General features: G+C 23.7%; 5 protein-coding genes across 11 annotated transcripts; 3 read left to right on the top strand and 2 right to left on the bottom strand.

Annotated features, from left to right (window-relative positions):
• Positions 1–10849, bottom strand: Vha44 (V-type proton ATPase subunit Vha44). 3 transcript variants are annotated; one of them, XR_015291197.1, is made up of 9 exons: positions 10709–10849; positions 9292–9613; positions 3060–3246; positions 2840–2938; positions 2557–2765; positions 2260–2404; positions 2029–2173; positions 1722–1905; positions 1–1610 (listed from the first exon to the last, which is right to left on the bottom strand). XR_015291197.1 is itself a non-coding variant. In XM_003696427.4 (9 exons), the coding sequence occupies exons 2-9, from the start codon at positions 9575–9577 to the stop codon at positions 1810–1812; spliced, it is 1746 nt and encodes a 581-aa protein (XP_003696475.2). In that variant the 5' UTR covers positions 9578–9613; positions 10709–10849; the 3' UTR covers positions 986–1809. The 3 variants fall into 3 exon arrangements, 2 of the variants coding, with proteins under 2 accessions (XP_086761072.1, XP_003696475.2); XM_003696427.4 differs by adding an exon at positions 6599–7177 and having other exon boundaries at positions 986–1905; XM_086904946.1 differs by having other exon boundaries at positions 1–1905.
• Positions 10740–12466, top strand: LOC100870797 (replication termination factor 2). The gene is made up of 3 exons (XM_003696217.4): positions 10740–11326; positions 11429–11812; positions 11923–12466. Exons 1-3 carry the CDS (start codon positions 11258–11260, stop codon positions 12319–12321), a joined length of 852 nt encoding a protein of 283 aa, XP_003696265.1. The 5' UTR covers positions 10740–11257; the 3' UTR covers positions 12322–12466.
• On the bottom strand, positions 12447–17998 carry S1P (membrane-bound transcription factor site-1 protease). The gene is made up of 14 exons (XM_003696216.4): positions 17861–17998; positions 17017–17552; positions 16782–16913; positions 16487–16696; positions 16229–16413; positions 15847–16144; positions 15584–15735; positions 15192–15472; positions 14993–15104; positions 14659–14917; positions 14304–14578; positions 13922–14211; positions 13554–13830; positions 12447–13478 (listed from the first exon to the last, which is right to left on the bottom strand). Exons 2-14 carry the CDS (start codon positions 17536–17538, stop codon positions 13112–13114), a joined length of 3360 nt encoding a protein of 1119 aa, XP_003696264.2. The 5' UTR covers positions 17539–17552; positions 17861–17998; the 3' UTR covers positions 12447–13111.
• Positions 17860–26192, top strand: DNAlig4 (DNA ligase 4). Of its 3 annotated transcripts, none has more exons than XM_086904935.1 (12): positions 17860–17938; positions 22320–22488; positions 22620–22777; positions 22866–23140; positions 23218–23532; positions 23694–24000; positions 24068–24197; positions 24266–24523; positions 24586–24774; positions 25033–25344; positions 25422–25676; positions 25758–26192. In XM_086904935.1, the coding sequence occupies exons 2-12, from the start codon at positions 22327–22329 to the stop codon at positions 26109–26111; spliced, it is 2715 nt and encodes a 904-aa protein (XP_086761061.1). In that variant the 5' UTR covers positions 17860–17938; positions 22320–22326; the 3' UTR covers positions 26112–26192. The 3 variants fall into 3 exon arrangements, with proteins under 3 accessions (XP_086761061.1, XP_086761060.1, XP_012346231.1); XM_086904934.1 differs by lacking the exon at positions 17860–17938 and adding an exon at positions 18251–18387; XM_012490777.3 differs by lacking the exon at positions 17860–17938 and adding an exon at positions 18251–18387 and having other exon boundaries at positions 25770–26192.
• LOC100868098 (general transcription factor 3C polypeptide 3) lies at positions 18218–22222 on the top strand. Of its 3 annotated transcripts, none has more exons than XM_086904936.1 (5): positions 18218–18387; positions 19100–19460; positions 19538–19741; positions 19814–21657; positions 21807–22222. In XM_086904936.1, exons 2-5 carry the CDS (start codon positions 19120–19122, stop codon positions 22085–22087), a joined length of 2670 nt encoding a protein of 889 aa, XP_086761062.1. In that variant the 5' UTR covers positions 18218–18387; positions 19100–19119; the 3' UTR covers positions 22088–22222. The 3 variants fall into 3 exon arrangements, with proteins under 3 accessions (XP_086761062.1, XP_031774069.1, XP_031774068.1); XM_031918209.2 differs by having other exon boundaries at positions 18247–18387; positions 19040–19460; XM_031918208.2 differs by having other exon boundaries at positions 18251–18387; positions 19080–19460.
• Positions 26193–26742: the final 550 nt, after the last annotated feature.

Consider the following 26742-nt stretch of genomic DNA (forward strand, 5'->3'; position numbering starts at 1 on the left):
TTTATTACTTAGTATTATTTAATCTATTATTTAATTAACAAATGATTAAATGATACTTTATATTTAATATGTATACAGATCATAGTAATTTCTTGATCATATATAATATTTAAATTTAATTCATTTATTTTCTTTGATTTAACATTTAGCTAATATTGTCATTGCTATAACTGAAATGTTTTTACAATTAACTTTAAAATTATAAATATTTGTAATTAAATTTGACATATGAAATAATACATTTCCAAAATTATCAGTATGATACATATAACATCTTTAATACATAGAGTACATATTTCTATTATTTAACGCTTAGGAAAATCTTTTTTATAAAATTTAATGACGATAAAATTTTATTTATTAATTAATACTTTATCGTCAATCATATAATAATATTGTATAACAATTTGAAATACAGATGTGCTTTGAAATACTGATAACGATTAACTCTCTAAATAAAAATAAATTCATAGATTAAAATACATTTAATTAAATCAAGAAGAATATTACTATACCTGTAATCCTTCTCTATTTTCAATATATATGTACAGAATAAAATTGAATATATTCAGACATATAGTTCAATTTATGATGATATATTAAAAATATTAAAGAAATAAGATATAAGCGAGGAATTAAAATAATATTGCAAAGCATAAATTCTATACATGAAATATTTATAATACAATCTGTTTAAATCACATGTACTATAACAGTTTTTTATTATTATTTTTCATTTTTGTGCAGCCTTTAAAGATTTCAAAATTTAATACTTGAACTGAATTTATTACAATGAAATTTTTTTATATATATTACTAAAGTTTAAGATATAACATTAATAATAATACTTCAAAAGTTAAACTAATATGTCTGTTTTATAATTTTCAATAAATAACATTTTGATACATTAGTATGTATCTGATATACTTTGCATTATTAAAACATTATATTTTCATTATATTTAATGAAATAAAACTTTACTGTATTTTAATATTTGAATAATACTTATTTTACTAGTTTTTGTATAATATAAGCATTATGAAGAATTATTGAATAAACATGGTAAAAGCATTTGAATCAAAACAGATATTATGACATACATTTTTATAACAAGATGAACTTTCTCTTTTATAACAATATTCACAATTATCTTACTTTTATAAACAATACATAAAATACTACAATTATACATTGCAGAATTTCTATTCTGGCACGATATTTTCCGTTCATTATGTAGTACTATGTAAAATAGATTGTGCTATATTTAATTGTGAGAATGTTGATACATTTACATACAGACATTTTAAGCAATATATCGTTATTATAATCGAAACAATAAATTTTTCAATATTTTTAATTTTCTTTGAAAATTGTAAATTTAAAGCAATTAATTATATGAATTTGATTTACTGGTATCTTGTTCAATTAAATATAGCCCATTTAAAAAAAAAGTTTGCAACATATTCAAATGTGTTTGCTAAAATTTATACAAATGATTGTACATCCTATTATGCATAGTTTATTGAGCTAATATCAAGGTTACATACATCTCTCCAGGTATTTGATGTATTATAAAAATATTATTTTTTAAATAAATATTTAATTTACTCCTGCAAGTGAATGAATGATAATTAGATTTATATTAAAAATCAAAAATAACAAAATTCTAAAAAATAAAACATTATATTTCATGTAAACAGAAAAAACTACTGCGTACGCACCTGCTTTAAATACCTGGAGTTATAGAAGTATGTGTTACGTAAATTAAAGAATATTTAAAATTTAAGAAAATAGATTTGTCTTTAATAATTAAACCTTATTGTCAACCATATCTACGTTGATTTTATAATACACATAAGGGAAATAGTCATTTTGGCCAAAACCTAATCCTGGTATATCCACACTCTGTTTAAAACAATAAACATAGGAGATAATAACGTTATATTAATTTTTATAAAAAAATTTTATAAAAAAAATTAAAATAAATTATTTTAAGAAATAATTTGTTATTAAAACTTTACAACTTACATCTTGAGTTCCTTGAGCAGCAGAAGATGCTGTAGCAGAAGAATCTAAATGAGCATAATGTTGATTAAGAACATCACGTAATCGTCTTGCACATTTTCTATGAGGATGCAACAATATTGCTTGGAAATTCACAGGTAATCCATACCTGATAAGTTATAGTTTAATCAATATATGATTAAATAAATATTAATATATAATATAAATATGATTTCAGATAATTTCTCTTATTACCTTAAAACAGATTCTACAAATACACGCAAAGCTTTAACATGAATCCATGCACAAAAACATTCACTGAAGTTAACTTTTAACCAACGTACAAGAGGACCAAATTGTTTCTTTTTGTCAGTTACCAATTTCGTTATTTCATTTTTTCCTACAATACATTTCAATAAATTATATAATAATAATATAAATATTGCTAATATAGAATTAAAAAATAAAAAAAATTAATTTTTAAATAAATAAAAAATCAATTATTTTATATATGAAATTTTGATAAAAAGTTTTTATCAAAATTTTATATACCTGCTGCTAATTCCTCTTCATTATATGTAAAATCACGAACAATGAATTTTTTTTCACGTGCATGTAATTTAAATTCTTCAATAACTTTTTTGAATAAAGTAACAGTAAATAATCCATATTCAGAATCTTGAGTAATAAGTTGTGTAGTACGTGGTACTACCATTTTTGTTAACTTTTCATAACCACTATACCAATCCTGGAAATTTGCTCTAAAATTTCATAGAATAATTTGTTTGTTAATTAAAAAAATAATAACAATAATAAATATATTAAATAAATATACCTTGGTACAATTACAAGCAAAGTAGTTAAATATTCGCTATCCAAAATAAAGTGCTCCTTCTTCACCAAATCTGCCAAATTTCTTGTTAATAAACTTCCTCTATACAACAATTATCTAGTATTATTATTTAAATAATTTTTTAAAGTGTAAAAATAAATAATTAAAATTAATAAAAGTTTAAATATAAGATATTAAATATTAATAAAAATTTATGGCTTACGTCTGTTTTTTTTCAAGATTTTGTAAACTTCCTTTCAAATTATTATATGTTGTAGATTTAGTTTTAAGATCTGCATCAATTTGACCAACTTGTTTACTGATAATATCAGCAATATTTCTTAATGATTGCTTGATAGGATATTTTGCCATGTCCCACTGGAATCGAGTTATATATGATGGTAGATCACCTAGTAAATTCATAATGTTAATGTAATTGTTCTGAGGTAACCATTTTTTTTCATTTTCTATATAAATATTCAAACAGAGCTCAGTACAATTTTGAAATTATGAAATCATAAATAACATGCAATGTTTAAATTACATGTAGTATACTTTAAGTGCTTAAGTGTGCTTAGAAATGGAATAATACTGTATATATTTTTAATGATTTGATAAAGTTCATAAGCTAGAAATGATAAAGCTCTGTTGAATTGTAAATATATTGTACAAATGCAGGAATATATATTTTTTTTTAATACTATATAGCAAAATTAATATAAGTAATAATATTTATATTTATTATTTGCAAGATATTTTCAAGCATATAAAAAAATATAAAATCCATTTTTCTTTTTTCTTAAGAAAACAATAATTATATTATTTTTTTTATATACAAGAAAAATATATAAAATATATGCCTTCATATGTACAATAAAATTATGCATATGAGTATGTATCTAATTAAATTAATTTTAGCTGAATTAAAATAATTTTTAGATTGACTCTGTGATAAGGAGAGTATTGATAATAATAAGATAACAGAGAAAGACTGTTCTTCTACTAAATTCATTTCTTGATTCTAGTACGCTCCTTACGTATTATTAGCATTACGAGAATAAGCGAGACATTAACAAAAATATAGCATGCAACATTAATGTATAGAAGCATTTTATATTATCACTTCTTTTTTTTATTATAAAAAATTTTTATTTAATTAATTCTTTTTAAACATATAATATTTTTAAATAAATTTTTTTTTAAATTAATTTATTTATATATCTGTAATACAAGAGAATTACTCGTAAATCATATTTGAATGAATGAAGCACTTAATCTTCTCTTTAATCTCAGTCAATTTAATATTCTAAATTTCATTATAATTCTTACTATTACAAAAAAAATTTTATAATAAAATATTCATTCAAACAAAATTTATGAAAATTCTGTAATTGTTAATGAATTTTGAATGATATATTATTATATTCTCTTATGATAATAGCTGTCAATGGATAATTTTAAATGAATAAGCTCGCACGCACGCATGCACGCATGTACACTTGGTTCATTAGAATACGAATATAATGAAAATTACAAAAATATAATGATTATATGATATTATATAATATAAATTGTTTGTATTTTTTAATAATTATTTTTAAAATAAATTTAATTCGTGTATAATAATGACCTAAATAGTGTAACATTAATAATAGTAACATAGACATATAGTATACAGCTAAGCTAAAATATTCAAGCATTTCATGCTAATTGTTCATGAAGTACTTCATAAAAGTTGATCGTAGGATGTTTTTTGTGATATGGGTAACTTGTAGTGTTGAAGGATATTGAGCACTATATTGTCATCAAAATTTATTTGATCATGCGAAACAGTATATTATAAGTCCATGTACCGATCGATAAGTGTTTTAAAATTTTTGTTAATTATGTCTCATCTGTAATCTGTGCTAACGTCCATAATATATATATATATATATACACATATATATACATACATGTGTGTGTGTACATGTAATTATAGTTTTTACAGTATTGTCTTTCTATGAAAATTATAGAAAATAATATTTTGAAAGCATGTAAAAGCTAGGTATAGGAGAAAATGCTATATATATAAAAAAAAAGAAAGAAAGAAAGAAAAAAGATAGAAAAAAGATAGAAAAAAAAAAATGATAGAAAAATGATGTTACTTAAAGAAATTAGTATTATTTATTAATATTATTTAAATGAAGCATGTTCTTAAACCATACTTTATATTTGTATTTGTGATAATTTTAAATCCATACATACTTTTATGATTCATAATAATGAATTTTAATAACAATATGTTTAATATAATATATGATATAATATGATATAATATGTATTATATTAACTTATTATAATAATATATTCTAATTTTATTAAATTCTCTCTAAATTAATACTTTTTAATAAATTCATTATTTATTTAAACATGTATCTTTTGAAAATAACATATAAAAAAAATGTCATACAGAAAAATTGAAACAAAGTATGGTATAAAAGAACAAGAAATAAAAAATTATAAAAAGCATTTAAAATGTAGAAAGAAAGGGGGAAAAAAAAATTGATAATGATTAGGTAATATACTATATGTTCATTCATTCGTCCACAGCACCTGGAACAATTGATCAAATGATTTCCAAAAAGATATTAATCAAATAGAATATTTCCATATTATTACAAATGAATTTAAAAAAAAAAATGATATTTTCTTAATGTGTTTTGTAATTTGTATAGAATTTGTGAAATAATCACTAGGACGCAGGAGTGAAAAAGAACTAGCTAAGAACTTAAAACAAACTAGAGCATTTCCCAAAAAATAAATTTTAAGAATGTACACACATTTGCTGCAATTAAAATGTGCTAGAATATGGCTGTCTGTTATCTTCCAATTTTTTAATTCCTGCGTGCACAAGAAATTAAATATTGTTGTAATATCACTGAGGGAATTACTGCAGTACAACATAAAATATTTGATATACTAGGCTTTTGTATTTTGAATCACAAACTAAGTAAACTAAGCCAAGTATTTCTTTTCTTTTGGTACTGTCTCACTTGGTGTATGCTGTAAACATTTGAGAGAGATTGTCATGACTCATAATGTGCTTTTTTTTTTTTTTTAATAAATTATTGAAATATATACAAATAAATATATTTAAATAGTCACTAATACAAAGAAAATTGTGTCTTTTGAACAATGCAAATTTAATTATAATAAAGTGTAGATAATTTATTACAGTGATAAAAAAAATAAAAATAAAATATATAATAAGCAATGCTTTCTTATCTGACATAGCACATTAACATTTAAGAAGACTTGAAATAATTTATTGCATTGGAGGCAAAATTTGGCATAAAATATTTTAGCATTACAAACATTGCATATGTAGTGCAAAATTGTGCAAAATTGACACTGAAGGAAATGCGCACTAGGATCATAAAGACGCTTTCATTATATAGTGACTAGAAGAAGAATTGAAATAATTATATGAGTTGAGTTACATGAGTTTTAATTATTCTTGTTTCTTTTTTTTAAGCAAAAGCTGCATGCGAAGTTCATTGTTTAAAACTTTCAATACTATAAAATGACAACCTCTCTCTCTTTCTCTCTCTCTCTTTCTTTCTCTCCTATATCTATCTCCAAAGGAGATAAGACAAAACAAGAATCGGTCGCTAAACGGGCGAATCACGAGGTGCACAGGAAAATAGGTTGAACAAGTCTCGCAGCTATGTTGGGAAAAAGGGGTTCGACGGGTTGACCTGGCGGTGATAGGACGGGTACCTGGATTGGGCAAATTGCCACTATGGTCTTGGTCTTGGTCTTGGTCGTTGTTTTGGTCCACATCGTCTTCGTCGTCGTCATTGCCAAGCGATTTGCGATTGGAGGTAGATCGATCTGCTTTCTCAGTAGTCCGATGATGTGTCGCCGACTGCCATCTGGTTTCTCCTTCACTGCTACAGTTTGATGAAAGGGAAAGACTCGGACTCGTAGGAGTAGGACTAGGAATAGGTGTAGAAGAGGTAGAAGCAGCGCACCAATGCGCATGGTAGCACGAATATGCTGATAAAGGATCATTTGATGATCTAACATCACAGATGCCTTGAGGACTATGTGATGATTTTTTTTCAACATCAGAAGGATGATTGTGATGTTTATGACTATGATGATGTTCGTGATGATGATGACGCTGGTAATGATGCTGACCTAAACAGGCGGCTGGTTCTGGTTCACATTTCTCCGATTCCTTCCACTGCTTGTGATGCTCCTTTGAAGACTTGTGTGATGGGGTGACGGGGGTGTTTGGCGGGGTGTCCGGACCCCCTTCGGGGCTCGAGCTCTCCCCATCCACTGACGTTTGACCTATCCATTACAGCCCAGTCCCAATCTCCGCGCGATTTTTCTTACGTCTCGTTCAACTATTATTGCGTCCTACGCAAATGCCTAACGACAATGCTGTCGAAACTCAATCAAAATAACTCAAAAAGAAAAAAAATCACGGAGTATTTAGCGCACAGAAACTTTTATGTTTCATTAAGAATTTAATCGCGAAAATTAATTTTTATAACTTTTATAATTAAATTATGATTTTTATTATTTAGTTTTGATAAGTGTATAAGTATCAAACATTTTTTTTAAAGAAATAAATTTTTGAAATATAAAGTTTAATGCTGAAAAAGATATAAATGATTTTTATAAAAGATATGCACCTCATGATTACAATATTTAATCATTAATAAAATTAAAATATTTTTATAAAAAATTTGCTATTTATTTTTATTTTTTCCTCATTATTAAAAATTGCACTTTACAAATATTTATTTTACCTGAACTTTTAAATAAATTTTTCGTTAAATACTCCGATGTAGCAAAAGCAATAAAGAAATGAAAGAAAGAAAAAAACAAAAATAAAATTGAAATAATACATAATTCAAAATAAATAAAAAATAGTATGAGCAAATGATATGCAATGATATAAATTTAAATTACAAATGATTAATAATGCAATTTAAGAAATATTGCAAGAAATAATAAAATAACTGAAGAAAAAAAAAGAAAGAATCCTTGTAATAACTAATTGGAGCTTGGTGACCACAGTAACCCAAGCAACTCCTTGCGTCCTTTGCAAATTTTTAACAAAGTGTGGTCCATATATTTAAATCTCTACATTTGAAATTTTTTTACTATATTTCAATATATGATGATACTGCATGTTTGTGTATTAAAATTTTAGAGGCTTTATACATTTTTGATGGTGCACATGTATGAGCATTTGTTAATAAAATAATAAGGTAGGGAAATAGGGTTAATGTGGTCCAAATTAAATAAAGCAAGCCAAGCAACACCACAAATATGAGAAATTATTTGTAGTAAGTAATAAATTAAATGAACTCTAATCCAATTATAGTAATAAGCATTCTACAGATATATAAATTATATGCCAAAATATGATGTGTACCATCATATCTTGTACATTAAATAAAATTCTTAATTTTTAAATACAATAAAAAAGAATTAGAAAAAATAAATAAATAATTAAAAAATAAAAAAAGAAATAATATTTAAAAAAGAAACATTGATTTAATATATTTAAATAAAATTGTAACTTTGATTATAATAGATTACATAAATTATTATTCATGAAAATAAATACATATAATTTTTAATGTTTTTCTTTTAAGGATAATTGTACAAATTACTTGATTATTTGTTTAACATATTTAAAACATTTAATATTTAAATGAATATTTTGTTATAAAAAATTATATAAAAATCTTTTATATTATAGACTAATTTAACCAAATATTAAAATTATATTTAATAAAAAAAATGTATGGTACACATCATATCTAAAAATGTTATATTATACTATGTGCTATAGCCACAAGTATCTTGCCTGCATATTATCCTCAATAAAAAAACATGTTTATTATAACAATTTGTAAAAAAATAATATTGTTGTTATTTTATTAATAGCGTACACAGACAAAATTTTGTTTTTATCTATTAATCTATTAAAGTAGGATACTGAGGACAATAAGGATTAAAAACTCTAATCGTGCTATTATTATTATTATTATCAATGAATAAATTAAAATTTTTAGAAATCAACTGATACATGTTTAAGATCATCATTAAAGAAAAATTCTAAGTTGTGTGCATGTTTCGTGTTGTGTATAGTATTCATTGATGTTTTTGCCAACCAATATTATTTTATTGTAAAATATTATACACAAAAAATCGATCGATACCTGTCTGCAGAGATCCAAAAAATATAATATTGCCAAATGATATTTTAATATGTTCTTAATATTTGAACATTTTATTTAATGAAATATAATATTTGGTAAAAAAAATAATAAATAATTTTGAATCTCTGAATTTTTCAATGATCTATTCTCTCATATTAGAGAATAGATGCAAATTTAAATCAAAGAGCAAATTCTAAACATAAACACATCAATATTTTTACTCACTATTGTTAGCCAAAAGATTTTCATGAAGTTTGTCTCTTTGATCTTCTAAAACTTCTCCCAAATATGTTGCTACTTTGCGTGTTATTTGTTCAACATAGGCATCTAATTTTCCTAGATCATCTGATAAACCAACTAATTGATCCAATGTTCCCACCTTTAAATCTGGGATGTGAAATTTATAGTTAACTGATAAAGAATGTTGTTTTGATGTTAAATTGTTCATGGTTTCCCATGTTTGTTGACATGTTTTATCTCCTGGTGCAGATATTAACCAATATTCTGTCATTTTGAATAATATTCCAATGAAAATTGCTTAATTTATCTGAAACATTATAATAAATAAATTATATTATATATTTTAATGTATTATATAAACTTCAATATTTTACAATTTATAATATATATCTATTTATTTATATTTTCTATAATAAATTATATTAAATTTTTTATGTAACTTAATCATATTTATATATTTATAATTAAACTATATATAAATATTGATATATAAAATAATTCATCTATCTATTTTTATTTTTGCAGAAATATATAAAATCTATATGACCTAAATTAAAATCATAAATGACATATTTATATTCTTATTATTAATACTATAATAATTTTGTTTATTTTAAATTAATAAATTTTTGAATTGAAAATCAATTTATAGAAAATAAATAGTCTTATCAAAACAACCACCTGCTTTACTTTTAAACATAGCTAATTTATAGAATTAATATATAATTCTATAATCCTAAGAGCTTTATTTATATATTATTATTCATATATTCATTAGTTGCTCATGTATATAATAAATTATAATTCATAATTTAGAATTTTTTTAATTTGAAAATAATGCACAAAGTTTTAAAAAGTTATAAAAAAAAAAGGGGGTGTGGCACAATGTATTTTTTTAATTGTGGTATTATGTAATTAAGCGCGCTTTCCACGTGACATATACTACTTAAGTGCAAGAATGGCGCGTTGATCTTGTAGAACGATCAATATAGGGAAATGACAAGCGTGCACGAAATTATAGGCTAAAAGAGATATCCTTGAATTGATAGGCACACAAGTCTTTTAGTATGAACTTATTATTGAAATAATTTAATGGCGCCCAATAATAAACCATTATAAAATCGATAATATAATAAAACTTAACATTTTCATAAAAAATACGTCATATATTAAATTTCGAACGAATTTGAAGAAAATTTTATTTAATATCAATCAATATAACAAATATATAATATATTATGTTAAATGATATAAAAACAAATATTATGATCATTTCTACAATAATTTTTAATTTTTTTTTAATCATTAAAACATGGGTTAAAAGTATTTTCTAATTTTCCATATAATCATAATTTATCCATTATTAATATATTTTAAATAAAAAATAAATAGTTTTACTTACTAAATATTTCGAATTATATTTTTATTTGCAGAACACGGCAGATGCTTGAATTTCTCAGGAAATCCAAAACATTCGCTGTTCTAATCACTAGTCGTCGAAACCATCAGAAACCATTGTGACCTCACGTGATGACAATTGTGTGCTGCTGCCTTACGACCCACCCGGCAACTAAATTAAAAACCAAAAGAGAATATCATCAGCTGATTTGGAACCGTTCACAAGATTGTAATTGTTACCAATACTGAAATTAATTCAAATGTTTTATATATAAATTTTAATTAAGATATTAAGTTTACGTTAAATTCTTTTTTTTAAATATCTTTTTATATGGATTATATATAATAAAAATTAAATATTAAAAATTTGTTTTTTTCAAAGTTTAATAAAATTATTATAAAATTATATTCATCATGTACAATAAGTTGGCAGCATTGAATTATATTACGTATATTTATTGTTATTAATATTATATTCTGTATAATCTATAATATTTAACATACATTTTGTTAAACTTGAATAAATTGTTAATTTTTCATTTTATAATATATCATGGGTTGTGATGGTGGAACTATTCCTCGAAGAGATGAACTCGTAAGAGTTAAGAAAAAACCAGAACAGGTTATTTTCTATTTAGATTATGTATTTAGATATTTTTATATATTATTTATAAATGTTGATCTTTTTATATAAATATACTAATAATATTACAATTATTTGTAGAAAGATAAGGAAGCAGAATTAGCATTTAAATGGAGACATTGTACAATTAAACAATTACCATTACAACCACCAGTAGTTGGTTGTGGTTTAGGTCATCTTTATAGTAAAGAATCTGTATTAGAAGGTCTCCTTGATCGAAGTACACTTCCAGAATCAGCACAACATATTAAAACCTTAAAAGATATAAAAAACTTAAATTTGACACCGAATCCAGCTTTTGATGGTAATAAAGCAAAAAAAGGAGATTGTTATGCAGATGAAGGAAAAAGTCCATATATTTGTCCACTTATTGGACTAGAAATGAATGGTAAATACAAATTTTGCTTTTTATGGTCATGTGGTTGTGTAATGAGTGAAAGAGCACTTAAAGAAGTCAAAAGTAAGGTAAGCAATCATTAAAAGAATTAAAAGAATAAAAATATCTAAGAAATATATAAGCAATAAAAAATATCCAGCAGTGATTTTTATATTATATTTTATATCATGTTTTTTAGATATGTCATCAATGCCAACAATCTTTTACTGAAGAAGATATTGTTATCATAAATGCAGAAGGTAATGATCTTAAGTTGATGGAAGAAAATATGATACTACGAAAAATAGCTAAGAAAAAATCTAAGAAACAGAAATATAATGAAGATAATCAAATACAAGATATTAAACAAGAAGAAACACCAAAGAAAAAAATTAAAAAAGAAGATAAAAGTTCTATTTCTAAGATTACTAATAGAACAGAAGCTGAAGATCCAGCATATAAAAAAGTTAAAGAAAATTATAGTGTTGCTAAAGATCCTAAAGCATCAGAAGTTTTCAAAAGCATTTTTACTACTCACAAATCTGCAGCAGAGCAAGATAGAGCACATTGGATTACATATAACCCATTTTATAATTAAAATATTTCAAATATTATAATGAATATTCTAAAAATAATTAATATTATGCATACAGAAAATATTATATGTAAAAATAATAATAAATATCTGTACACATAAATGTTTTCATATCATTAAATAAATAGTTTTATATACGTATAAAAAACAGCTTTATTTGTATGGATTTTTTTGTAATCTATATTACAAAGTAGTAATATTATTAGACTAATAATATTATATCACTACTTGTTTGTAACAAAAATGGATAATGATATCATTACAAAAATCTAATAATTATTACAATTATAAATTAATAATAAGTTGATAAGTTGATACTTTTTGTATATATATTTGTTACCTAAAGTAAATGAATGTTCTATTAATTAAAATATTAAAATATTTGAAAAAATACGTGTATAAAATATTATCAATATTGAATCTAAAATAATATTTCCTTAATTTATAGTGCAAATTTATATCTGTTTTGTATATTTTACTAATATATTTTATTACACATATATTTTTATTTGTAATAAGTTTGTATTTTAATCGTAATTTATTTTTCATTTATATAATTAATAAAAGTAATAATAAGTAATATTGCATTTTGCATTTATATATTAACAAAAATTTGTGTTATTTGAAATTAATCAACAACATAAAATTTATCAAAATAATTTCTATAATTTTTAAATTTATATTGAATATTATATATTTAAAGGCACATAATATAGTTTGTTATATTTTTTTAAGCGTTTACGACAGATAATTGAATATTATCTTGTATTAATTATAGATTTGTCAAATACAGTCACATTTGAGGCACTCTGCGTAGAGAAATTGTTTGAATAACTCTGCGTAATCTACCGACTGTTCGTTTTCTTCGAGAATGCCGTTTTGTTATTAAACAATTCCACCGATTTAATAAATAGAAAAAAATACTTCCTATAATTATTATTCCTGCCATGTAATTCCACTTACGTGTAAATGTTACACTGTTATCTTGATCATTTTGTTTTAATTCATCAATATTATTTTGTTCTGCATGATGTAATGTAGGAATATTTGCACCACCAACGCGTCTTCTAAGCCATAATGGACTTGAATCTTGTAGAACTGGATTTATTGCAATTATTGTATCTCCAATAGACAATAATTTTTGAGGTTTATAGAGATTTCTGGAATAGAAATTAAAATTATAGATAATATTTTATTTGTTGAATAATATTTAATAAAATTTATTAATAACTTACATAGGCACAGATTCATTTAAAGGTTTTGGAGTAACAGGAATAATAATAGGACATGATGGTAGTGGTCTAATATGACCAGCATTAGTACTTTCAGACAGTAACACTTTACTATGACGTTTTAAATAACTTCCTTCCATACGTTGAGGTAATTCATTACTGTCTAAAATACTAGATTTTTCAAGAACTTTTGTCTTAGTTTGGCTTTCATCTGTAAAAACAGTTGCGATATGTCCCGTTGTTGTATATTCCAATATAGCATCAAGCATCCAAAAACAAGCTAAAAAATAAAATTTTATTATTTACATTGAAAAATAGAACTAATACAATTATTATATAAATTCAAGATTTTATAAAAAAAAAAAACATACGTTTTTGTAAATGACTGTCATCAATACAATTTGAATCTCCATATACTACAATTCTACCTGGTACAATATTAACTTGATCTTTTATATTACTTTTTTCCATATTTTCTTTTTCCGATATCATATTGTTACTATAATTATCATTATATATTTCCTTCATATTCATATGATTATTAGTTTGAAGAAGTCCAAGAATTGGCACTGCCATTGTAGATTTTGATTCTGATTCAAGTAAAAGCTCTTGTCCTTGATCATGTAATTCTGCATAAAGAATAACTCCATCCTTCGGAAATCTTGATAAAAAATATATTTTTAATAAAAAAAAAAGAATTTAAATAATTATGATATGTATTTTATACTATATATTATATTTTAAATTATATACCGAGTAATTGTAGTACCAGAAGCAAAAATTACAGGTGGATGTTGGCCAAGAGTAAATTGGCCATTACGTACTTGATCGCTAAATGCAATCCCCCAATTAGAATATAATAAATCGTTTAAAGCTGGTATATTTGCACCTCCTGTATCTGGTATCCACCACTGTCGAGTATTTTCATCATAAAATTTAACTTTTCTCATAACAGTGACATTATACCAGTCTGCAAATATGACTACAGAGAGACCTTCTTCTTCTACATCTCTCCTTAATTTAGCTACCTGAAAAATAGTTCACTATAACATTTATTTTTATTATATAATTATTATTATTATTGATATTATTTTTATTATATAATTACCTCTTCAGGGAAAAATTCTTCTTCACTATCAACAATAAGTAAGGTACCATAATTTTTGGCATTAAAACATGTGAATGGAGCACCAAGTACCTCTAGATAATAACCAGCATTACGTAAATGTTGATACATATCTTTAAAGTTTGTATGAATATGATCACCATTCCAATCAAGTGGATCATTTTTTGCACGTAAATCGTCTCGTGGAAAATAACCCGGAGGATAACGTAAATTATGAAATTGATCCCATAGAATACGTTTACTATTAAGAAAATATTATTCAGTATTATATCATGGAGTTTTATAGAATTTTATATAATTTTATATTTCTACTCACTGACGTGGAGGTGTAGGAATAACTTTTGCTTTCAAAGGTAATTCTATTTTAGACTGTCTTAGTTTTTCTTCTCCATCACTTGGTGGTGATTCAATTGTAACAGATATATGACCTATATATAACATTGAATTTTATTTTAAAATATATTTTCTAATATAATAGAAATATAAATAAAGTAAACAAATAAAGTAAATTAAACCTTGTGCTATGCCTTGCCAACTACGGGCAGATGTTGGAACTGTTATAGCAACTGCTAACCATCCAGACCATGGCCAAAGAACATCACTATGAGTTACTGATACATCAATTCGTTCACCATTACCATTGCCAGTATACGGATGCCATATAAATTCTGTTACATGTCCAGATACTCCCAAACCATTTATTATAGTTATATTTACAATCGTAGGCATACCAGTATGATATACAGCTTGTGTACAGTATGGCCACATATACTGACATTCAGTTAGATCTATATAACTAATAATATGCATTATATTGCATTGTATATCATATTATATTATAGTTAATATTATATATATATATATATAATATAAAAAATATATTAATATAATACCAAAAAACAATTACCTTGGACTAAGTGTAGCAATCGGTGTATATGAACGTAGAAAATGAAATGCTCGTAAAAGATCTAACTTTCCAGCACCTTGTTCAAACATACCAACTCCAGATAAACGACGCGCAGAATTAAGTAATGCTTGTTTCATACTTGCTGGTGTTATCTTAAACAATAATTTTTTTAAATTATTGTTTAATTTGTTAATATGAATTTAAAAATTTTTAATTATATAAAAAAGATAAATATATAAGAAGATATGTCGATATATAATTACTCTTTGTTTAATAGATTGAGATCCATCTGGTTGTACAAACCCACTGGCTAAAAGTGCTACAGCTCCAGCAACAACAGGACTAGCAACAGAAGTTCCTGATAAAGTTCTACAACCTGTTTGTAATGCAGAACCTCGTACTCCTGAACCATAAGTAACCAAATCAGGTTTTACTCTTCCATATCCAGATGGTAATTCCCATGTTGTCATACCACGTGATGAAAACCTTGCTATTTGGTCTTCCCAATTAATTCCGCCTACCCCAATAACATCCATTTGATCAGCAGGATTGTTTAAAGTGCTATATTAAATAAAATTAAATTTATTTATATATTTTTTTTAAAATTAAAAAAAATAAATATAAAAAAAATATTTGATTCTTTACCCATATAAAGGTCCATCATTACCAATTGCAGAAACCATAATTACACCATTTGCTGTTAATTCCCATACTTTATCAACAAATGGATGATCCATAAAATCTGGTCCTCCAATACTAAGATTCAATACTGTAACTTTTGTAAGTATAGCATAATTGAATGCATCCAAAAACCATGATGTATATGATACCTGGAAAAGTAGAAAAGTTAAGCAAAAAATAGATATAATATATAAATATATATTAAGCATATGATAAACATACTTGAGTATTAGTAAAAACACGAAAAATATGAAGTTCAGCATCTGGTGCAAAACCAAGACAATCTATACAAGATGATGCAATAACTCCAGCTACAAATGTACCATGACCTAAACCATCTTCTAATGTTTTTTCATTTGTCCAATTTGAACGTTCTTTAATTTTTTTAAAGTGTGGATGACTAGCTGCTAATCCTGTATCAAATATTGCTACCTAACAATAATTGTATTATATAAGTAATATTATTTCTTTTTTAAAAGTCATAAACTATATATATATTTCAAACAAAATTATTCACTTTTACTCCATTTCCAGTAACACCCATACCCCATAGAGCATCAGCTTGAAGTATACTTGTAATTTGTCTTGGTATAGCTCTTAATAATCTACGTGATGTATGTCGATTATTTGATTGCCAAAACTGATTATTCTGAAATATAAGTTATGATAAATAAGCTTGCAATGTTCTTGATCATATAAATTAAAATATTTAATAATAAAAATTTTAATATAATTTAATAATAAAAACTTACATAATTGTTAATTTTTCTTTTGAAATTTTTATATTCTAGAAACTCTGCATCTTCTGATGCATTGACAAATTTTAAACTTCTTTTTACAAGTCTCTGAGGAGTTACTCTCCTAATAAGAGGATGATCAGTTAAAGCATCAAGACCATTATGTCTGTCTGTTTCTTCCAAGAGAACAACATCAAAATCACTTGGATAATTGCTAGCTAAGTTATCACGAAATAAAATTTTCCAATTATGAATACCAGATGAATTTAATGCAGCTTTTATATAATTTTCACGTGTATGTGGTTTATAATAGCCTTTAAATGCAACAATATATTCATTTTCAACAATTCTGCTAGCAAAATGAACTTTTATTTCAGGACTATTACCATGGTATGGTAATTTAACTATATTATTGAGTTTAGAGTTTAAAGAATTGTTGTTTTTTAATGAACAGTGCACTCGATTATAAGGTGATTCAATTACAATATTAAATAGTAATAATAAAGGGATATATAGCCAACATGTGTGTGGCTTCATACTATTATTATCAGCTGAAAAATATGTGAAAATTAATATCATATATTATGTAATTATTAAATAAGAAAATATATTTATATATTTTAAAATAATTTATTTGTAATAAACATTAAACATTAAACATTTGTACTAAAATTAATATTGTAAATGATATAATAAAGAAAATATTTTTTTCAATCTTAATAAAAAATTTTTATTTATATTTATATTTTTATTTATATTTAAATATAATATATTAAAGATTGAAATAGTTTAAACTTTATTTATGAAAAAATAATTGTGTTTATTGAAATTAATGCATATTATACTTTATAAAACTTACATGTAGTAGAAAGTCATAATTTATTAAATTGTATTTTCTCTGATCATACTTCTTTTTAATATTTTAAACAATAATAAGGTAATGTAATAATTTCTTATTTAGTTAATATCTAAGAAAGAAATCTAAAAACGACATAAAGACGTTTCTTTATTGTTAAAACCTTGTTTTGATGTCATAACCTCAATGTTCTTAAAATAAAAATCCATTTCAAATGAAAGATCAAAGTATTCATAACATGCATTTTCGTTTAATATTTTTACGTCCCTTACTTCTCTGAATTACAACTCATATACTTTATTGTATATAAATTGTATCAATGAACAATACACGGACAAACAAATCATAATGCAGTTTATCATACTGTTTACGGGACTCATATTATAGAGTGATGTCAATGTTAAAAGTATAAGTTATTATTTTGTAAATGATATAAAAAAAATAATATATTAATTGTGAGTTTATATTTATGAAATCATATTTATTCAAGGAATATAATGTTCACTACTTTATATGAATTTTAATAAAAGGTAAATAGTTTATGTTATAACTTAACCTTTAATTTAAAATTTATTTTTTATAAATATTTAATTTATAATATAAATATATGAATTTTAATATATAATTTTAATAATATCATATAAGTATTTTATATATATTAATTTATATTTTATTAATATGTATTTTAGTAATATATTTAAATAATATAATATTAATATTTATAATAAATATATGATATTCATATCTCATGTGATGAATATATTTATAATATTTATATATTTAATATATACAATAATTTATATTATATAATATTAATATTTAAATTAATATTATATAATATTAATGTATTTAAAAAAAAAATATTTTATAAATTTTAATAATTGTAAATAATCGTAAGAAAATTTTAAACATATTGGAAATTAATATTTTTTTACTATTTTTTATAAAAAAATCAGAATTATAAAATAAATAATAATAATAATATATTAAATATTTATAATAATATATTAAATATTTATTTATATATATCATAATAATCTGTTAAGGAATGATATATTTTTTAATATTCATATTTTCATGTGTTATATGTATATGAAAATATGTTATTAATTTTATTTAGCAATATTTAATATATCTTCAGAAATAAAAAGATATATTATTTTAGTGTAATATTTATTTTAGTGTTATGTGGTGTTATTAAAAAGTAAATAATAATATTTAGTGTATATAATATTGATCAAGAAAGAAGACAAAGAAAAAATATGGCATTTGATAAGAAAAGCACAATAGTCCCAGTAATTATCGAAGAATTAGATGAAAATGCTTTAAATAACATGAATGTTGATATGACAGAATTTGTTGAAGCAAAAGCTTTAGAGATAAAAGATGTACCTCATAGTGTTATAACAGATGTTTATTCTAAACAAAGTACTTCTGGTATAGATATTACTACAGAAGTAGAAGATCAAGATATATTAATGACTGCAGATAAAGAAGATCAATTAACAAAACAATTTTTAAATGGAGAGTTAACATTTTCTGAATATTCTTCTAAAATGGACCAACATATAGATTTAGAAAGTGCAGAGTTTGAATTTTCTAGGTAGTAATCTAATGTGGATTTTTATATCCTTATAAAAGATCTAAGTAAATAAATTTTCTTTCTCTTCTCATTTTTAGAAATGATTTTGAAAATGAAGAGATAGAAACAAATAAAACAGTTCATTGTAAAGTATCAAAGTCACAAAGTGCAGGACAAGTACGTTGTAAACGAAAAAAAAGAACACTTCCTCCAGTTTTACAAGGTCTTATGGGTGAAGCAAATTTAAGATATGCTAGAGGAGATACAGAATTAGCTGCTCAGATATGTATGGAAATAATTAGGCAGGTGTATTTTTTAAAATTATAAAGATATTATTTTTAAATGGCAATATAACTTTTCCAAATTTTCTATAGACAAGTACCAAGTGCTCCAGAACCATTTCATACTTTAGCAATGATATATGAAACAGATCAACCAGAAAAATCATTACAGTTTGCTTTGATAGCAGCACATCTTAGTCCAAAAGATGCTGATCAATGGGTGAGACTTGCTAATATGTCTCTGGAAAGTGGAGATATAAAACAAGCTATAACATGTTATAACAAAGCAATTCAAGCAAATCCAAAAGATATAAATTTATATGAAACACGAGCGCGACTTTTAGATCGTAATGGAGATAAAAGAGCTTATTTAAAAGGTTTTCTAAAATTAATTCATCAATTAGAATCTGAAGATGGAGAACATATAATTAAATATGCCAAAATGTTAGCTAAACAATATATGGAAGAAAATAATAATGAACAAGCATTAGAAGCAATGGAAAATATTTTTTCAAAATGTTCTAATTTCATTACTTTGGAAGAAGTTAATATCATGACTGAAATATTAATAGCATTAAAAAAATTTAAAAGATGTTTAAATATTTTAACAATATACACAAGTATTTGGGTAAAATATAAGATTACTAATGATGAACAAAATCCTGATATAATAACAAAAAAATGTGGAAATGAGAAAAAAGAAGAATCGGAAGATGACAATATATTTGAAATAGAATCTTGTGGTGTGCCAGATGATGTTGTTGTCGATTTAAAGGCAAAATTTCTTATAACACTTATTGAATTAAATCAGATGAAATTAGTTGAAAATCTTTTACCCAAATTTTATTTATATGAAAATCAAGAAATTTCTGGTGATCTTTTTTTAGACATAGCAGAAGCTTTAATGGGAAAAAAAGAATTTGGACATGCCTTAATGTTATTGGAACCTTTAGTTAATAGTGAAAATTATAGTTTAGCTGCAGTATGGTTACGACATGCAGAATGTTGGGTTGGTTGTAAAGATATAAAAAAAGCAATAAAATCATATGAAGTTGTTAAAAAATTATCACCACAACATTTAGGTGCAAGAACAGCATTAGCTAAGTTATATCAATTAAAAGGTCAATATAATAAAGCAATAGAAGTCCTTAATCAAGACCCAGAATCAGATACCTTAGATCCACAAGTAATTTATCAAAGAACATTGCTTCTTTTTAAAGTAAAAAGATATGATGAATATTTTCAATCTGGAATGTTACTTTTCTCTAGACATTGTGCAAATATACGAAATAAAGTTGAATTGAATGCATTAACTATTGTAACTGTAGTACGACAACGTTTAGAAACATTGCAACTTCATCGATTATCTCGTGGGGAAAAACTTGAAGAAGAAAATGCACCAGTGTTTTTGAATAATACAGAATTAAGTGAAAAAAAAGAATTTCTTTTACTTTTACAAATGTGTAAATTGGCTTGTACATTAAAAAAATATGGCTTGCTACAAAGAATTTGTTTTACCGCTTTAACATCAAAAAGATTTCGAAAAAGAAATTCTCATATTATGTTTTTATGTTTACTCTCTTGTATCTATAATAATGATTCCTATAATGGATATAATATTGTACGACATTTAATACGCGTTTATCAAAAACCAAATTCTTGGAATTTATTAAATATTATTGTGCAAAAAGCAGAAGATTCTAGACATAATAGATTTATAATGCGTCTTCTTGGAAGAGAAGATGTATTTTCTTATTTAAATATAATGCATGCTAACAATTGTCTTATTTCGGGAACATATAAATATGCTCTTAATGATTATATTTCTCTTTTTAAAGTAGCACCTAGTGCATTATTAGCATTATTAATCAGTGTAACTTTATTACAAATGTCATGCCAAAAATGGTCTGCTAAAAAAAATCAACTTGTAATTCAAGGTAATTGTGATTTATAACTTAAATTTATTAAATTTAATATATTTATTAAATAAATTATAATTTATTTTATATTTTTTCTTACATACATTAATATAAAATAAAAATTTTAATAGATATTATAATTTTATATTTATTATATTCTATTTTAGCTATTGCTTTTATAAAGAAGTATTCTCAACTACGAGGCATAGATGGTGAACAAGAAACATACTATAATATGGGTCGTGTATTTCATCATATTGGTTTATTACCAGCAGCTGTACATTTTTATAAATTAGTACTTAATAAAAATCCTGGAAATTTAGTTAAAAAAAATTCATATCTTTTAGATTTAAAAAAAGAAGCTGCCTTTAATCTACATCTCATTTATTTAGAATCTGAAAATTATTTATTAGCAAGAATGTATCTTGAAAATTATATTACAATTTAATTTAAGAAAGTTAATTTTATTATTTTATTATTTTTATGATCATAATTTATTTTGAATAAAATATGAAAGCTTTTTATGTAACATAAAGTACAATATTGTAAATAAATTTTCTTAATAAATAATATCTTATACAAATTTCAATATTTTTATAAATATACCATATTGTTTAAAAATTTTTTATATAAATTATTTATATTTTAAATCTTTAATTATTTTTATTCTTTTTATATAGAAATGAAATGAATAAAACATTAGCTGGAAAAATTGAATTTAAAAATTTATGTAATGTATTGGAGAAAGTTTCTAAAGCACATAATACTGAAAAAGCTGATATTTTAGAGCAGTTTATTCAAGAATGTCGTATTACGGGTCACAAATTAAAAACAGAATTTCCAGATATGGTATAAATTTGAATTTTTTAAAAATTTTGATAATTATATGTTTTATATATAATTATATATTTATTATATAATTATATGTATTATATGTATTAAAAAATAATTGTAAATATTTTGTTAAACTTTTTATATAGGATATTTCATTCTTCCCTATATTAAAATTAATTTTACCGGATCTTGAACGAAGACAAGAGGCCTATAATTTAAAAGAAAAGTCTCTCGCTGATCTTTATATTCGTGTATTTTGTTTGGGAAAAGATAGTAAGGATGCAAAAAAACTTAAACAATACAAGTAAGATTATTAATTAATATTTATTCTTTTCTTAATAATAATATTATGCTATCATTATAAATTTTAAATAAAATTAAATTTTTTTTAGGGCTCCAATTTCAAAAAAAATTGCAGGACGTGATTTTGCGGAAAAAGCTTGTTGTATTTTGCAAAATCGTTTACCACGCAAAAATTCTGATTTTACTTTAGAACAAATTAATTTATTTTTAAATGATATATCGTTAAAAAATAAAGCTGATCGACCAAAGGATGAAATATTCAAATTTTTATTAGGAAAAACGAATGCATTAGAATTGAAATGGATAACACGAATTATCCTAAAAAATTTAAAGCTTGGTATTACGTCGAAAAAAATATTGCAAGGTTTATTTTCTTGCATATTATTTAATATAGAAAGATCTATAAAAAAACAATATAATTTGACAATAATATTTTTTTAGTTTTTCATCCAGATGCAAATTCATTATTTGATGTATCATCTAATTTGCAACATATTTGTGAAAAATTATATGATCCACAATTAAGATATCATTGTGATATTCAAATTTTTTCTCATTTTAAACCTATGTTATTAGAACGATGTCAGATTGAGGATATAAAGAAACTTTTTAATGAAAAAGAACAATATTTTGTACAATGCAAATATGATGGTGAACGATCTCAAATACATATAAAAGATGGGAAGTATAAATATTTTACACGACAAGGATATGATATTACAAATAATTCTGGTTTTGGGAAAACTAGTTCTTCAGGTATATATGTAATGCAATTTGTTTTATGATTTTCTATTTTATATTATATTATATATTATAAATTATATTTTTTTATTATAAATCATATATATTATAAACTATAAATGAAATTTATATTTTTATGAAACTAGGTTTTGTATAATATAAATTATATGTTTTAGGTTTTATGAGTAGTGTATTTGATCGATTATTAAATCAAGAAGTAAAATCAGTAATTTTAGATGGTGAATTAATGGGCTGGCATAAAGAAAAGAAATTGTTAGGCTCAAAAGGAATGAATTATGATGTTAAAAAATTGTCAGAAAATAGTCATTATCAGCCATGTTTTATTGCATTTGATATTATTATGCATAATGATATATTAGTTAATAATGAACCTTATGAAAAAAGACTTAAAATTTTAGAAAATATATTTAAAGAAGAGGAAGGTGTTCTTTTATTATGTAAATCTATTAAAGTTTCCAAGAGGTGATTAATTTTTATTAACAATTTACGAGAAAAAAGTTTTTTATACATAAATTATTTTCATTTTAAGTGAGGAATTATGTAATATATTTAATGAAAGTATTAAAAATAAAGAAGAAGGAATCGTAGTAAAAAAATGTGATAGTAAATATAAACTAAATATAAAAGATGGTACTGGATGCTATAAAATAAAAGCTGAGGTAATGATTTATAAAATATTAACATTATTAAAAATTGTTTTCTATTATCATAAACAGTAATTTTTCAGTATTCTGAAGATTTGATACAAGATATAGATTTAATAATACTCGGTGGTTATTATGGTGATGGAAAATTTATAGGTTCAATAAAAAGCTTTTTAATGGGAGTAGCTTCATCATCAAAAACTCCTGGTGAAAATCCTATAGAATTTTTATCTATAGTATCAGTTAGCAATGGTTTATCTATGGATGAATTGAAAGAACTTTGGAGAATATTTGAAAATAAGTGGCAAACTCAACGCCCTACGAATGTAATTCCTCCCAAGGTGAATTAATACAAAAAAAATATTTATGTTATAATATTAATATATTATTTTCAATTTTCTAGATCGATCTGCCAGAATTATGGATATGCCCTGAAAATTCTATTATCTTAACTGTAAAAGCATCAGAAATGACACGAAGTTCTGATTATCCAACGGGATACAGTTTACGATTTCCTGAAGTTACAAACATTAGAACTGATAAACCATGGTATAATGTTTGTACAACTAATGATTTGCAATCATTAATTAAGGTATATAATTGAATTATATATATTCATTATATATTTTTGCAACATAAATAATATATTTCGGTAATTATTTACAAAAGATTAAGAAATTTATTTTTCATAAAACGGCAGTCTTCTATTTCGTGTTATCGGATATTATCGAAGACATGATTGAACAATTTTTTTCTACATGTTACTGCCATTTAATTTTCGAGAATATTGAAATCGATAAGAAATACTCTTTTATAAATAATTACTTATTCCTTTTTTTTTAATATCTAGGATACGTGGCCAATTCAAAAATTGACAAAAAGAAAAGTAAATTATGAAGATATAGAAGTATCTGAAATCAAAGTATCTAAAAGAAAAAAATATTATTCAAAAAATGAACAAGCATTGATAAAACCAAATATTTTTGATGATCCACCAATTCAATTTACCCGACTTTTTGATGATAAAGAAATTTGCGTAATAAATGGCAACGATGAATTGCCTAAAAAACGGATTGAAGAAATTCTTTTACAACATAAAGCAAATGTTGTACAAAATCCTTTAAAAGAAAATTACTGTATTATAATTGGTAATATTAAAACGGTAAATATATTATTTGTGTTTATTTTAATCTAATAATTATTATTCTTCGAATAATTTATATATTGAAATTTTTTTAGATAAAAGCAAATGATATTATACAAAATAATAATATAAATAAAAAATACGATATAGTAACATTAGATTGGTTCAAACGGGTTACCAAAGAAGAAAACTGGTCATCACTGCAAGATTTTTTACCATGGGATTTGATATCCAGTCGCGAATCAACGAAACAACGATTAGCACAATATTACGATGATTATTACGATCACTATACCGTAGATGCTAATGAAGAGACTTTACTTCGTTCGTTTAAAAAATTAGAAGAAACGGTATCACATTCAGCTATTTATTTTAATATAACATATTCTAGTAGATAAAATAGATAATAGATAATTTTAATTTTATATAAGATATTATTTCAGGAGCAAAATATTAAATTTGATTATACAAAAATGAATAAAATAGATCAGAAATTATTTGATAATAAAATATCTCCTTATTCTCTATTTCGTGGTATTATAGGATATTTCAATGATCCATCAGATTTGTCAAAATTTGAATTTCGATTTATGGGTGGAATTATTAAAGAAACTATCGATGATTCTGTAACAAATATTTTTATTAACAACAATTATATCAATACTGAACTTCAAAATTTAATTGGCAATAAATTACAAATGTTAACGATTATTAAAAGTGAGTGGATTGAGGAATGTTTTAAACAAAATGCAATTATTCCTCACTCTAAGTATCTGATTCAATAAAGAATAATATATTATAAAATTTTTAAATGTCTGTATTTTATATATCATATAAATAAAATTAATGAATTATATCATAATAAATTCACGAATTATAATGTGATTTCTATTTTTTTTTAATGTGATTAAAATTAAAGCGAATAAATAAATAAAGGAATGCAAAATATAATTTTAGAATTAAGTGTTCAATAAAGAAAATTTAACATATAAATGTTACGTGTATATTTGTAACATGAAAATATATAGATTCATTTTGGCTCATATTTTCGTTAAGTGCTAAAGAAACTGGGTACTAGATGGAGTGACAGTTAGACAGTTCGCTCATTTAACATCCCGTTTCGAAATATTTGTTCTTAGTTGAAGTCGGCACCCTTGTTGTTCTCGTTTTATTTCATCGGAATGCATGCAAAATACGAGGCGAAAGGGACGCAGCTGCGACGTTTCCTTTACAAAGCCTGCCATTCAGAGAGATTCTCGAGTAGATTAAGATGAGAGAACTTTGGAAAAAAGACTTTAGTACAGACATCGATACGATAACGAGAATCTTCATTTTGAGATTATTCTTGATTTAAATAATTATTTCTATTATTCGCGTTATTAATCTGCAAACTTAGTGTATGATATAAGATTATTA

Source organism: Apis florea, unplaced genomic scaffold (assembly GCF_048593485.1).
Source record: "Apis florea isolate Af1SG1 unplaced genomic scaffold, ASM4859348v1 contig_2350_pilon, whole genome shotgun sequence".
NCBI lineage: Eukaryota > Metazoa > Arthropoda > Insecta > Hymenoptera > Apidae > Apis > Apis florea.